The sequence below is a fragment of the Pelophylax lessonae genome, assembly GCF_965119305.1.
Source record: "Pelophylax lessonae genome assembly, chromosome: 5".
Taxonomy (NCBI): Eukaryota; Metazoa; Chordata; class Amphibia; order Anura; family Ranidae; genus Pelophylax; species Pelophylax lessonae.
In genome coordinates this window covers 145374864-145389782 of record NC_138772.1, presented here as the reverse complement: position 1 = coordinate 145389782, position 14919 = coordinate 145374864, and the positions used below count along the sequence as shown (strand labels likewise).

The window sequence follows — 14919 nt, the reverse complement described above, 5'->3', positions numbered from 1 at the left end:
GTTCAATCAAATATGTTTTTTTTTTTTCATTATTTTCTTTGAACATCCTGTGGGTATCCTTTGCAAAGTGAATTTTTACTACATTCATTAAGCTAAGGGAAAATTCCATTGTTAAATAAAATTTCCCTATCGAAATGAACAGCCTATTTCCTTAAATAAATCATCCCTATGGGCTTATGAAGTAGAGAATGGGTAGCAATGAGAAAGTTTAGCCGGACAGGTTATAGGAAGTATACCTGAATGAACCCAAATGCCCTCTGCTGAACCCAAGAGCAAAGGCAGGTAGAGCTTTCTCAGAACAAAGGTATAGTATTTACATATCTTACATATGAAATATAATTGGCAAAATATGTTAAATAAATCATCCCTACGGCTTATGAAATAAAGAATGAGTAGCAATGAGAAAGTATATCCGGACAGGTTATAGGGAAGTAGACCTGAATGAACCCAAATGCCCTCTGCTGAACCCCAGAGCAAAGGCAAGCAGAGCTTTCTCAGAACAGAAGGTAAAGTATTTACATGTCCACATTTTAAATACAATTGGCATAATATGGTACAGCAAGCCCACAAACTGTGAATACAAAACAAAAGGTTACATTAGGGTGTACAGTATGTTATAATTAAAATGGTGGAGGCACAGTACTTCTAATAAAACAAATTGTAGAGGTCCTGCATGCCGAACTCTACAATTTTTCTGAGACAAGATGCTATTTCAGAGTCATATTTACTACTATGGCGAGTAAAAATGTAATAGCTCACCTCACCCCTTTTGATATAAAGCCAAATCACTTTCAAATCCATAAAGGGGCCCAGAAGTTGATTTAAAGGGTAACTCCACTTTTGTGGGAAAAAGAAATATCAAATAAAGAAAAAACAATGTAGCGTATACAATTGCGACACAAGTCAAATTATAATTGAATGTTAATAAAAATTACCTTTCCTTTCAATCTGCAGCTCTGTAACTTTCTGAAAATGCAATGCAATATGGCTACCTGGAAGTGTTCTGTACACAGAATGTGTACTGACCACACCCCAGAAACATAATTTCCTGCTTGTGTGATTGGCTCACCAATTCTCACAGAAGTCTACTTAAGATACAAGTCAGATTTCAGGCATCCCCTGGAACAAAAATGCAATTTTTGGTGAGATACCCCCAATAGGAAATCACGTCTAAAGGGATGCAGGCTCAGCAGCTTTCCTCATTAGTGCTCTGCAGCTGCACAGCTGACTGATAATTATTAAATCACTCCCATTAGACTCACTGGACACATGGGCACAGAGGAATAAACAATGATTTCTTCAGAATAACAAAAGGTAGGCATCTGCCACAAATCTGCAACAAAGGTTATAATTAGTGATCGACCGATATTGTTTTTTTTAATGCCGATACCGATATTTTAGTCATCGGATATCGGTATTGGCCGATATCTGCTGATATTTTCGGAAATGTAAAAAAAACATTATTTTTTTCTAAAAGTACTCTTGTTGAGGTATCTGGGGGTCTAAAAGACCCTAAACCCCTCTTCCGCACCGAAAAGCATTCAAAACGCCAAGTTTGGCTGTTTTGAATGCTGTCAGTTTTTTTAATTCGGCGCCGAGTACCCGGAAGTGATGTCATGACATCACTTCCGAGTTTTACATGGAGACGCAGTACACTGGGTCTTCTCTTCGGCAGCGGCGGCGGTCGAGATAGGATGCCCAGGTCTCCCGGTGGGACGGGAGACCCGGGTGAGCCACGGAAGGCGGCGGGAGGGGGGACATCCCCTCCCGCTCCTTGTAATGACAGCCGAGCGGCTTCTCAGCTGCATCGGTTGGGTTGTCATTACAAGTCAGCCGACAGTCGGCTATGGATACCGGTACTGGGGTGATGCCTCTAGCTGCAGGCATCACCCCAATACAAGCACTTTCCCGAAATATCGGCAATATCTGTAAATCCAAAGGCCAATTCCGATATATCGGGGAAAGTTCATATCGGCCCCCGATATATCGGTGTTGCCGATAAACGGTCGTTCCCTAGTTATAATCTATGCAATGTACATATATCACCCAGAGAGAATGTTTTTTTCGCAACAAAAGTGAAGTTACACTTAAAAAAAGAATAGAAGTCTGTCTCTGTACTGCTTATTATGCATCAGGATATTTTACTTTCTGATAAAAGAGCTAAAATAAAATACATCCACAGAACTTCTGTGACCTGTTCTAGGTGTCTATTTTCTGTCCCATCGATAAACAAACAGAATTATGATCTCTGCTACAGATTTACGCCAGTGAAATATCAGTTGAAAGGTATATTTGGGGGATGTAGGGAATCACTCTCTGTCTCCTTTCCCTTCTTTTTAATTTTAAGTTCTTGTTTTGCCCCCAACTCTGTGTGTCTTTTAACGCAGCCATTCTTGTAGCTTTTTTTTGCATTTGGTTCAATGCTGTCTGTTTGTTACAAATACAGTATTACTCTGCAAATTAATTTGAAATTATTGACCTTTTCCTTTGGTATATTTCAAGGAAACTATTCTAGCTCCGCAATCTAGTTGCAAACCTATATAAAGTGGGTAAACACATCTAATTATTTAAAAAAATGGATTGTGTGTACATGTGCACGATGGTGCTTTTTCAAAGTGTCTATAAACACTAAAGTGATATTTTAGGCCTTGGCTTTCTATATGTCTTGGATACTCTTAACAGCAAGATTTCCATGCCATGGTTCCACATTGAGTTCTTGTCCCCCTGGTAGATTTGCAAGCTCTTTTGTGCACCTTTGTGTGTACCTCCGGTTGCATTCTCCATTGTGAAAATAAACTAAAAATCCTACAGGGAAAGTGAGGACTCCACATAATGGCTTGGTGCATAGACCCATGAACTCAAACTCTCACCAAGGGGGTCTTCAAGAGATTTGACCCTCTAACATCTACCAAAATCTGTAATTCCAGTTTTGGAGAACCTAACTCTTTAATAACATAATAAAGAATAACAGAGTCTTGTAAATTATGGAAACAAATCCGAACGCTTATTACCTGCCTTGTTTATGCTACATAAACCCGTTGACACTGGAATAATTGGCCGTGTTGTTGAGTTTTGCATACTGCTGTTCCTTGTTCTGTTGCTGGGTAAGCTTTATATTGGTGTATATATGTTCCCTTCTAATACGGTGTACGTATGCTCACAATACATGCACACATTTTATTTGTCACACTTTGATTTTATTTACAAGTTGCTGTTCTTAATAAGAATTTTAATTTAAACAGGGTGTTTACAGCAGGATATACACATGCTAAAACCTTTTGTATTGTTTTTAATGTGTGGGATTACATTAGGCTTGCATAGTTTTGTCTTCTTTAGTAGTGATAGCAATGTGTTGCTATTAGAAGAGAGATTAGTGAGAGATTGTTAAAGAAAGTCTCTGAAACACAATTGACTGCTTTCAGAGATCATAAATGAGATGCACAGTTCAGCTGCCTTCTGTTTTCACACTGCGCAATAAATTACACGCCCAATTAATTGTCATGACCCCATCAATAATTGTTGGGAGGTTATCTGTGCAGTGATGATAACCAAGCAGGCTCTGAGTTACCCAAGCAAGGGACAGTGATCTGAAAATAGCACACTTTAATACAGGAAGAGTTTATATAGTTTATATAATTTATACAAGGTTTAGAACTTCACATATTTTTGAGAAAGCTTCATGTCTGAAAAGTAAATACGTTTATTATAAGGCTGATTTCTTTTCTGTAAATGTTCCAAACATACATAATTCAAAGTGGAGCTACACCCAAAAGAGGAAACTCTGCTTGTCTGCCTTCTCCCCCTCTCTGCTGCCACATTTGTCACCTTTTTTTGGGGGGGGGGGGAGCGGGTACCTGGTTTTGACAATTACCCACTCCCCCTTCTGGCTGAGTTCACCGTGACAAACTCTAGCCAGAAGTTTGGTCCCCTCGTCCTTCCCCCACAGCCGGCCCATTCGCAGTGTGCAGTAGGGAACTGGATGTGAAGACGCAAGCTTTCACTGCCAGTTTCCTTTAGTGGAGAAGGCGGTGGCAGGCGATTGAAAAATCGGCTCAGGTAAGGACACCGCGGGATTCCTGGAAAGCTATGTGTCCTAATATTAAAAGTCAGCAGCTACAGTATTTGTAATATTTTTTTCTGAAGGAGTCTGCAGCTCCTCTTTTAAGGCCCTATAATCAAAATCAGCTACTACTGTAAAGCAACTAACCAACAAAAATAAAATTCTGCACTTTTGTATATATTTGTGTCGGTGGTGTTCTTTAGGAGTCATCCCACTCATAACTAGGACAGACCCTTGTTTTGATAGATGCTGGAGAGTTAATCTTTCTAAGGCCCCTTTCACACATACGGTCCATTCAGTTCATCAGTTCAGTCACGTCAAAATGTATCAGTTTTCCATCCAATTTTCATCCGTTCTTCGTCAGTTGTCATCCATTTTTCGTCAGTTGTTATCCATTTTTCATCCATTTTTCATCAGTTGTTAGCTGTTTTTCGTCTGTTGTCATCCATTTTTCATCCGTTGTCATCTGTTTTTCATCCGTTGTCATCCGTTTTTCGTCCGATCCGTTTTTTTGACGGATGAAAAATAGGGCACTCATCCGTTCAAAAAAACAGACATTGATGGAAGCGGATGAAAATGGATGTTAACTGATGATCATCCGTTGTCATCCATTTTTAAATAGAGATACATTGATGTCCGTTTTTCATCCGTCAACGGATGGATGAAAAACGGACAAACGGACAGCATGTGTGAAAGGGGCCTAAAGGTTTTATATGTGTTTAGGTGACAAGACCTACACACCTGCAGTCAACATCATGAAAAGATAATAATCACCCTCTTGGCTTTTAAACTAGATTTATCCTAAAAAAGTATGGGAGCGAGCTACTTTTGCTGACCTACTTCTACTGAAATTGTAGGTATACTGTTATGCTTTCTGAGTCAATGACTTAGAATAAGTATGCAGACAGGCAAGTCAGAATCAAGTTAAGTCTGTCTTCATAGCTGTTCTGGGGTAGGGACTTAAAGTATTGCAGCAGCAGGGTCAGCACAACATCCAGTCAGCTAGCATTTACAATATGGGAGGACAACAATGGCAGCTTCCATAGTTCTTGCAGGAGTTTTTTTTTTTAACTTCTTTGCATTTTGGGGAATTCAAAAGAGGTTTGGGAAATTCCAAAAGTCATAGCAAATGGCCAGCATCATAAGGGGTGCAAGAGCAGTGTTGGTAGTAGGATGAGCTCCCCACCTCAAGAGATGAGTGAAGCCAGAGGGTTTTTACTTTTTAAGTAAAAGTGACCACTTGCCGACCAAACACCATAGTTATACAGTGGCAGGTCAGCTCTGTTACGCGAAACAAGGTACTTATACATCGCATCGTGTAGCAGATAGTGGGGGGGGGGGGGCACGCAAGAGGGGGAGACAATCAGCGGGTCTGGTGGATGCAAACCGCTGTTCTGCCAGTGATGAACACAGGGATCCTGTGTTCCTCCTATTTAGGAACACAGGTCTCTGTGTTCATCCAGTGATTACAACCCCCACACAGTTAGAAAGCATCCCCTAAGCACACATTTAACCCTTTGATGGCCCCTGGTGTTAACCCCTTCCCTGCCAGTGTCATTAGTACAGTAAAAGTGCATCTTTTTAGCACTGATTACTGTACTAATGTCTCCCCAAAAGTGTCAGTTAAGTGTCCGATTTGTCCGCCGCAATGTTACAGTCTCGCTAAAAATTTGCTGATCGCTGCCATTACTAGTAAAAAATAAATAAAAAAAAAATGACATAAATCTATCCACTAGTTTGTAGACGTAATACGTAATGCGCAAACCAATCAATATTCACCTTTTGGAATTTTGTTTTACCAAAAAAAAATGAAACAGAATACATTTTGGCCTAAACTGATGAAAATTTTTTTTTTGGGAATGTTTTATAGAATAAAGTAAAAAATACTGTTTTTTTTTTTTTTTTTAGAATTGCCGCTATTTTTTTGTTCATAGCGCAAAAAATAAAAACTGCAGAAGTTATCAAATACCACCAAAAGAAAGCTCTATTTGGACAATAATTTTATTTGGGTACAGCATCACACGACTGTGCAATTGTCATTTAAAATAGCGCAGTGCGGTATCGCAAAAAATGGCCTGGTCATTGAGGTTAAACTTTCCGCTTCTTAAGTGGTTAAAGGGTAACTCCACTTTCGTGTGGAAAAAAATAGCAAAACAAGAAAAAAGCATATACAATTGCGAAACAAGTCATATTGTAATTGAATGTTATTAAACATTTCCTTTCCTTTTCAATCTGCAGCTCTGTAGATTTCTGAAACTCTCTGTAATTCTGTAATTCTATGTAAATACAATGTAATATGGCTACCTGGAGGTGTTCTGTACACAGAATGTGTACTGACCACACCCCAGAAACATAATTTCCTGCTTGTGTAACTGGCTCACCAATTTATTTTTTTGTTTTGCCCTATCAGAGGAGGTCATAATTACTGGCAAGATCCCCACAAAAAGAGGAAGTGGCCATATAAAAAACACAGAGCACAGCCAGGTCACAGTATCAACAGTCATTCTAACCTAGTAGGTGTTCTGCAGGATGCCATAGAATTTGCTGAGAAAGGATAAATGGTCAGACAGCTGACATCTAACACTTTCACAGTGTCAGCTCAGACAACATGGGTAAGGAAGAAGAAAAGGAAACCCAATGTCTCATCTATATTTAGGTTATCTAGGATTAAAAAGAATTATACTAGAAGTGAGATTATGGGCGGGACAAAAGACATAATGGCATGGGCTTTGGTCTTGGAAGCAACCCTAAGTGTAGTCCCTCTCCAATTCTCCCCACCATTGTAATCTTCCAGTGAAGCAGGGGTTATTAGATCTGAAGGGCAGCCATTTGCAGTCCTCAAGAGTGCCAAATATGTCCACCCTTTCCACCCAGCTTCTCCATTCATAGAAGCCAGTACTACAGCCTCTATGAATGATACATGATCTATGAATGGAGGGGGAGGACCTTTCAATCATCCACCCATCCTCTATTAATAGATCCAGCTTCAGTCATAAAAGCTGTAGTGCTGACTTCTGTGAATGGAGTAGCTGGGCGGAAGGAGTGGGCATCACACTAAAGGTTTAAAACGGGGGGGGGGGGGGGGCAGTGAAGGAAAAGTTCAAGGAAACCAGGAGCCAACAGCATGCGAGACAGTGCATTAATAGTAAATCATGTCCCTTGTGCTGATTTATTTTTTTTTTGGGGGGGGGGGGGGTTTACAACATTTAGGCTTTAAGGTTAATGTTATATATTTAATTGATCTCTCTGAGCTTAACTATTTTAAGCATAATATCTACATTACTTTTTTTCAAGAGTACACTCTTGTTCTCTGTTTATTTTTTTCTTTTATTTCTTTTATGAGTTTTCATTTATTAATACTATGCATGACCTCTAGAAGGTTTAAAATCCTGTTTTTCTTCTATGATGCCTATGTCAGTCTTTAGAACTTGTACATGCTTGAGCCCCAGATCTGAAAGCTTTGATCAATTTATAGCTATATTAAGTTAAAAGGTATGTGCATATTTATACTAGTTACTTCCTTATTATAACTTAAGGTCAAAGTTTGAGCAATATATTCATAATTTGCGCCTTCCTTTATCTCTTCACTTTATTTCTCTAATTTCATTATCTATTTCTGTAGAAAAAAAAGATTATCAACTAATAAATTCTTTTTACTGTTTAACCCTGATTTGAATTAACCATGTACTTCCATAATGGCTACATTTGCTTAATAGGAATTATCATTTCTGTTAAGACCATAACTTTAAATTACTCTTGAAAGTATGTGCATATACTGTATGGATTTTTTTTTTTAATGTTTCTCTTTTTGTGTAGCAAGTACAATCTCAATTCACATTAACAGAAAATATAAAGAAAACGACTAATTAAAAATACTGTACTATACACAAAATAGATTCTGTAGTGCAATGCTAATATGTTCTCAGAAGTTGAGCACTAGTTCCAGATGTGTAATAAAGTAAGCAACGGGTTCAGATGAGTAATTGTAAAAGAAACTCAAGGAAATAGTGTACCAATCAAGGTAGGATGTTGGGGATCCACTGATAGAGTAGAGGAATACCTAGCCTCTTGTAGATAAAATGGTTATGTTTAAATATTGGCATCACTGCCAATTCTATACCTCTGCTCAATACAGAAGAGTTTATTGTTGTTTTTTTTTTTAATCAGCTGTTTGACAGAAGCCCAATAATCCCTTGTCAATGTAAAAATACAGTGACTTGAAAAAGTATTCATACCCCTTGAAATTTTCCACATTTTGTCATGTTACAACCAAAATCGTAAATGTATTTTGGAAAGGAAAAGGATTGGATGGCTGCACACCCATATGATGCATACAAAAATGTATTGAAAAAACATCAATAAAAATGTAGCGCAATTGGCATACCGGCAGGGAAGAAGGGAGGTTGATGCATTTCACACGTTAAGCGTGCTTTGTAAAAATTTGGGGATTTTATGTGATAGACCAACACAAAGTGATACATAATTGTAAAGTGGAAGGAAAATGACAAATGGTTTTCAAAGTTTTTTTAACAAATAAATATCTGAAAAGTCTGGAGTGCAAAAGTTTGTATTCAGCCCTTTTTTCTCTGATACCCCTAACTAAAATCTAGTGAAACCAATTGCCTTTAGAAGTTACCTAATTGATAAATAGAGTCCACTTGTGTGTAATTTATTCTCCAAAAAATACAGCTGTTTTGTGAAGCCCTTGGGGGTTTGCTAGAGAACCTTAGTGAACAAACCGCATCATGAAGGCCAAGGAACATCAGACAGGTCAGGAATAAAGTTGTGGTGAAGTTTAAAGTAGGGTTAGGTTATAATAAATGTCCCAAGCTTTCAACACCTCATGAAGCACTGTTCAATCCATCATCCAAAAATAGAAAGGGTATGACACAACTGCAAACCTGCCAAGACATGGCCGTCCACCTAAACTGACAGGCTGGACAAAAAGAGCAATAATTAGAGAAGCAGCCTTGAGGCCCATGGTAATTCTGGAGGAGCTGCAGAGATCCACCACTCCACAGGACAACTATTAGTCATGCACTTCACAAATCTGGCCTTAATGGAAGAGTGGCAAGAAGAAAGCCATTGTTGAAAGAAAGCCATAAGAAGTCCCATTTGCAGTTTGTGAGAGCCATGTGGGGGAGACAGCAAACATGTGAAAGAAGGTGCTCTGGTCAGATGAGACCAAAATTGAACTTTTTGGCTTGAAAGCAAAACGCTATGTGTGGCAGGAAACTAACACTGCACATCACCCTGAACACACAATCCCCATTGTTAAACATGGTGGTGGCAGCATCATGTTTTGGGGATGCTTTTATTCTGCACGGACAGGGAAGCTGGTTAGAGTTGATTAGAAAATGGATGGAGCCCAATACAGGGCAATCTTAGAAGAACACCTGTTAGAGTCTGCAAAAGACTTGAGACTGGGTTGGAGGTTCACCTTCCAGCAGGACAACAACCCCAAACATACAGCCAGAGCTACAATAGAATGGATTAGATTATAGCATATTCATGTGTTAGATTGGCCCAGTCAAAGTCAAGACCTAAATCAAATTGAGAATCTGTGGCAAGACTTAAAAAATTGCTGTTCACAGATGCTCTCCATCCAATCTGACAGAGCTTGAGCTATTTTGCAAAGAAGAATGGGCAAAAATTTCACTCTCGAGATGTGCAAAGCTGGTAGAGACATAACCAACAATACTTGCAGCTGTGATTGCTGCAAAATGTGGTTCTACAAAGTATTGACTCGGGGGGACTAAATACAACTGCATACCATACTTTTCACATATTTATTTGTAAAAAAATGTTGAAATCATCATTTTCCTTCCACGTCACAATTGTGTGCCACTTTGTGTTGGTCTATCACATAAAATCCCAATAAAATACATTTACATTTTTGGTTGTAACATGACAAAATGTGAAAAATATCAAGGGGTACGATCATTTTTGTAAGACCCCGTAATTGCTACAGATGCCAAAGTAACAGCCCAGGCTTCATTTGGTTGTTTTATGTAAGCAGTCTGTTTCTGAAACAAACCCTACTAACATTTGTATACAGTATATATATCTTTACTTTAGCCTGAGTAGTTGGGGCTTAAATCAGAATGTACATGAAGAAGGTATTAATGGACGCTTTAATTAACATGTCCAGTGGCATGAATCTTTATTACCCGACCTTCAATGTAAAAAACAATGGCTTAATCAGATATTTAAACATTTCACCCAATCATGTATTTCAATGTTTCAAATGATCTTTCACCTGTGTGTAGGTTGCTTAAAATGCATGCACTGACAGCCAATTATTGCTGGGTTTACCAAGGTGGTCATTTGCATATGAAAAGCCTAGGCAGATCCTAATAGATACTTATTTTTCTACGGTATGTCCACACATAATTACACCATGGTCATGCACATGTACTGTAAATTACTTTTTGTGTGAATCTGGAGCATATTGCCATTTGGTTACAGATATGACGGTGTATGATTGCTCCCTTTCACAGCCTAGGCTCCCATATAGTTCTGTATGCTGCCATTACATGACTCCTAGAAGATGTTCTAGTTATGTGGTTGACAGATCATTATGTGTGATGCCCTCTGCTGTGGCTTAGAACCATTGCTTCCTCCAGAATTTGAGCAGCAACTGCCTCCAGCTCTTGGTGGTGGTCATGAATCTTGGTCATGCTGACAGTTGAATATTAAACTAAATAGAATTATACCTGTGTTTTGCAAATGACAAAAAGAACATATATTTTGGCAACACATTTTGCTTTGCCATTTGTTAGACCACTGCTTGAACACTGCCATTTCATTAGTTCAGCCATACAGTTAGAACATGTGTCATCATTTGTATGCTAGTGACTTATCTTATTCTTTATTTTGTCTTGGTAAGGAAGGAAGAAATTGTAGGACCCCGGGGTTATACAATAAGGTAATGATAATATACAGTGTGCAGTACCCATAGCAACCAATTAGTTTTGATTTTACTGTAGTCATAATTATTTGCCGTGGGAAGCTGTACTTTGTACATTAATCTTTGTCTCACTGTTAAAGCACCAATGGATAATATTTGCAGCCAGTTTCTTGTTGTGTACATTATAAGGAGGGGGAAAGTACTGTTATAAATGGTGACGACAATGAGCTTAGGTTATCTTAATCTAAATAGGCTCTATACAACCTATGGCTCACCAGCTATTGCATATTCCAAGTCCCAACATACTTTTCTAGAGTGAGGTAAGAAGCTTAAGAGCCACTAGTTCCCTAAGTCTCAAGTAAGTGGACTATATTTAGAAAGCTCCAGTGGTTGCTCATCTTGGCTTGGAAATAAACTGTACATGCTTAGAAAGTGTGCTACATGCTTGTGGTTTAAAGTTATGACTTTGCTGCTCTATTGTAATCTATTTGTGTGCATAAACCTATTGATCTTCTGATTCTTCCAACATGTGACTTAAAAGATAAGTTCATGGAAAATATTAGATATGAGAATAAAGTTTTATAGAGTGCTTTGTTGTTGAATGCCTTCCATTACTAGCCTTTCTAAAAGTAACACATTTTACATTAAAAATAAGGTATGTATTTATTGTGTCCAAAGCAATCATCTCAGACTACTACTGATGTTCTTTGAATTGTGTACCCAGAACATTTTTTTTTGATTGTGTTCTGTGGTATTATATACAATTATTAGTATCATACTGGCTAGTTATTTGCAGGCTTTCTTAAACAACTGAATAAATATCAAGCAACATTGTTTCTGTACTGTGCAACATTTGAGATTTTTATTATCCCCTCCACATAGGGCTTGCTCTCCGAAATATTAAGAAAGGAAGAAGATCCTAAAACAGCATCACAATCCCTACTGGTAAATCTGCGAGCAATGCAAAATTTCTTGCAGTTGCCAGAGGCTGAGAGAGACCGAATTTACCAGGATGAAAGAGAAAGAAGCCTCAATGCTGCATCCACCATGGGCCCAGCTCCTTTGATCAGCACACCCCCAGCACGTCCTCCACAGGTAATAGAAAACTTTAACTTTACTGTTTGGTTGAATGCTTGTGTTTACCAGACAGTACAGTTTTCTGTGAACAAGTAGTTTAAAAGCAATTGGTGGCCGGGCTACGTACATTCTTTTTTTTAATATAGATTTAATAAGCAGTAAATGCGCTTCAAAGCAAACCTCACTGACCTCTGTAGCTGCAGGCACTGTGGAATTTTTTTCTCAAAATTCACCACTGAAGCACTGGAGTTATTTTTTTCACAGTAGCTCAGCTGCCTCTGTTCCCCCTTCCAGCAATGACTCAGATGCGTTCCAGCCATCTAATCTCTAATATAAACACAGAGCAGGTTCTCTGGCAGGGTTGAGTAGGGTGAGCTGACATGTTGAGAGTACTGCCTGAAAATGTCTGACGTGGAATTTGAAAATGTATTTTTCCACAGTGCCTGAACCTATATACTGTATGTTAGTGATGGATTGTTTTAAAGCTCAGTTATTGCTTGTTAATGTGACTGACCATAGCCTGATTATGGGTGCACATTACATCCTAGGTAGCTAAAACAAGAAGAAACAATAGAAGCAGAGTCTTAGTAGGCAATGCCATAAAAAATGTATTTGTACTGGTTCAATATCACGAAGGTAGGTCATTAACACATTCTTGTTGAAGTGTATATATACTTGTGAGTCTGTAAAGATTCTTTGCTATCTTTATTTAGTTATCATTAGTCTAGCATACAGAAGTAACGTTTTGTTGATTGGACATTGTCATGTAAAGGTCATGCGGTCCTCTTGTCTGCATATTTGATTACCCCATCCTGCCAGTAACAGCAGTGTTGCATGGAGCAGCAGTAGGTCTCTGATTAACCCCCAGCCTGTACAGACACCCCCAAGTGTAAGAATCGATTGGCTGTAATGCATTTTCCAGACCGATTACTATTTTCCCCAAGATAATGATAAACTTTAAGTAGAATTGTAAAAAAAAACACAAATTAATGGAGGTCTGTAACTATAAATACATAATTAAATGTATTTCTAAATGAAAGCAGTGTATGTACCTGGATTTGAGTTGGTATTGGCTTTTTGCAGTTCCCATGCAGCATAGCTAGAGTGTTAGAGGAAGAAGTAGCACAAGGAGCCAATCAGTTCATGTGCTGGCAAGATGCATGCTGATATGATAGGCAAGCAGAGGGATAGAGAGATGAGCTTATTAATGTGCTGCTTCTAATTTCATGTTCCAGGTCCAGGCTAACCTGGGCTCAGAGAAAATGGATTGAATGATACTGGCCACCAGATTGAAGACCTCTACCAGCAAACTGCATACTTGGCTAATATGCAAATTTATAGAAAGATCACTGTATAAAATAATTTTGTGTATGTTGGTGCCTTTGGATTCTAGTGGATTTATGAACAGAAGGCTGCTTTATTAGAAAAAAAAAAATTTCACTGCTCTGTAGGCAGAGAGTATAGTGTAAACCCCTATTGGGTAAGCCATGTCATCTAGCGTTTTCTTTTGTTGTTCCTAGCAGTCACAAGGCAGCCCTAGGTTTGTATTTAAGACTATAAAGATGTGTTAATTCCTATAAGGTGTAATCATTTGGTATATTTGGAAAATACATTTGTTGTGCTTCTGATACAGTGAAGATGATTTTCCCACACTGAAGCCCCCCTTTATTGTTTTAACAACATGAAGGGCAGGGTGTTATTGTCGTGTATCTGGAAAGGGCTAGTGGCTCTTGCTTTTCAGTTGTACTTATGTGCTTTAAAACAGACCGTTCCTGGAAAATATTGCTTATACTCCTATCCAATATCCCAATTCAATGTACACAATTAAACCGATGAGTTCATCAGAGACAAAAGCTTCTTTTCTTGATATGCAGCAGAGTTTACAGCTAATGATTATCAAATGTCTTCCAGGAGTAATAAATAACGCAGGTTGGCGATGGTGGATAGGAGGAAGCTGCTACATTTATGCACTAATGTATTGCAAGAAAGAAAGCAAATTTCCTTATTGAAAGGGAACATAGCGTGCTAATGTCTTAGTCTACTATTAATGGAGTTTAGCCTGAAGTCCAGTGAAGGATCTTTTTAGAGATAAGGGGATAAAATGGACTCTGGACCATAAAAAGTGATCTCCCTCTAGAACTACAGTGATTTAATAATTAGTGTTGCCTTGGGCTTCACTGAATCATAGCATTGTGTTTCTGTGTCTCAGTAACTAAGAAGATTACTAATATAATTTAAAATGTATAATAGTATTACCGATGCCCCGTGCTGTATTACTCTTTGCTATAACAATGATGGAAAATTGGGAGGTTTGTTTAGTTTAGCCATTTGCTACTTTTGCAAGCTATAACAGAGCACACATGCCATTGATGATTGGAAGCTGAGCTAATGCTTTATTTTAATAAGCAATTATACTGCCTTAGTCTGATTTTTTGTCAGGGCAGTAAAAACTTCTAGAACTTTAGATGAAAGTTAGGAGTAATCTGATGCACAACTGACAGCAAAGAAGATTTTACTAGCTGTAACTGCAAAGCAAATGGTTTTCACTTCATAAACCAGAGAAGAAAAGTTAATGTAATTGGCAACAGTATTCATTTTGTAGTTTACCTTTGTTCAAGTGACCGATACATCCATTGAAAATGATCATTTCTATGCGAGTGTGTAAATTGTGTGCCTTATTATTCTGCAAGGTGTTTGAAAGTTATATACGTTTTTTTCCCCAATTATGTGCCATACTGTGTACCATTATTGGTCAGGGTGGCTGCTGGCACAAACTCAACAAACCTGCATACTCTAATGGGTTAGGCTCATAACTGTGCAGAGGTTGCGGGGCTCACTTGGAGTGTGTAGGAGAGCTAGCACACCATCATTA

General features: G+C 38.4%; 1 protein-coding gene across 4 annotated transcripts in view; it reads left to right on the top strand.

Annotated features, from left to right (window-relative positions):
• SATB1 (SATB homeobox 1) overlaps positions 1–14919 on the top strand; it is a 182140-nt gene that overhangs the window by 111149 nt on the left and 56072 nt on the right. For all 4 annotated transcript variants that reach the window (XM_082258588.1, XM_082258587.1, XM_082258585.1 and 1 more), the window contains exon 8: positions 11853–12065. In XM_082258588.1, the coding sequence (XP_082114714.1) occupies positions 11853–12065 (213 nt within the window). The remainder of the gene's footprint in view (positions 1–11852; positions 12066–14919) is intronic.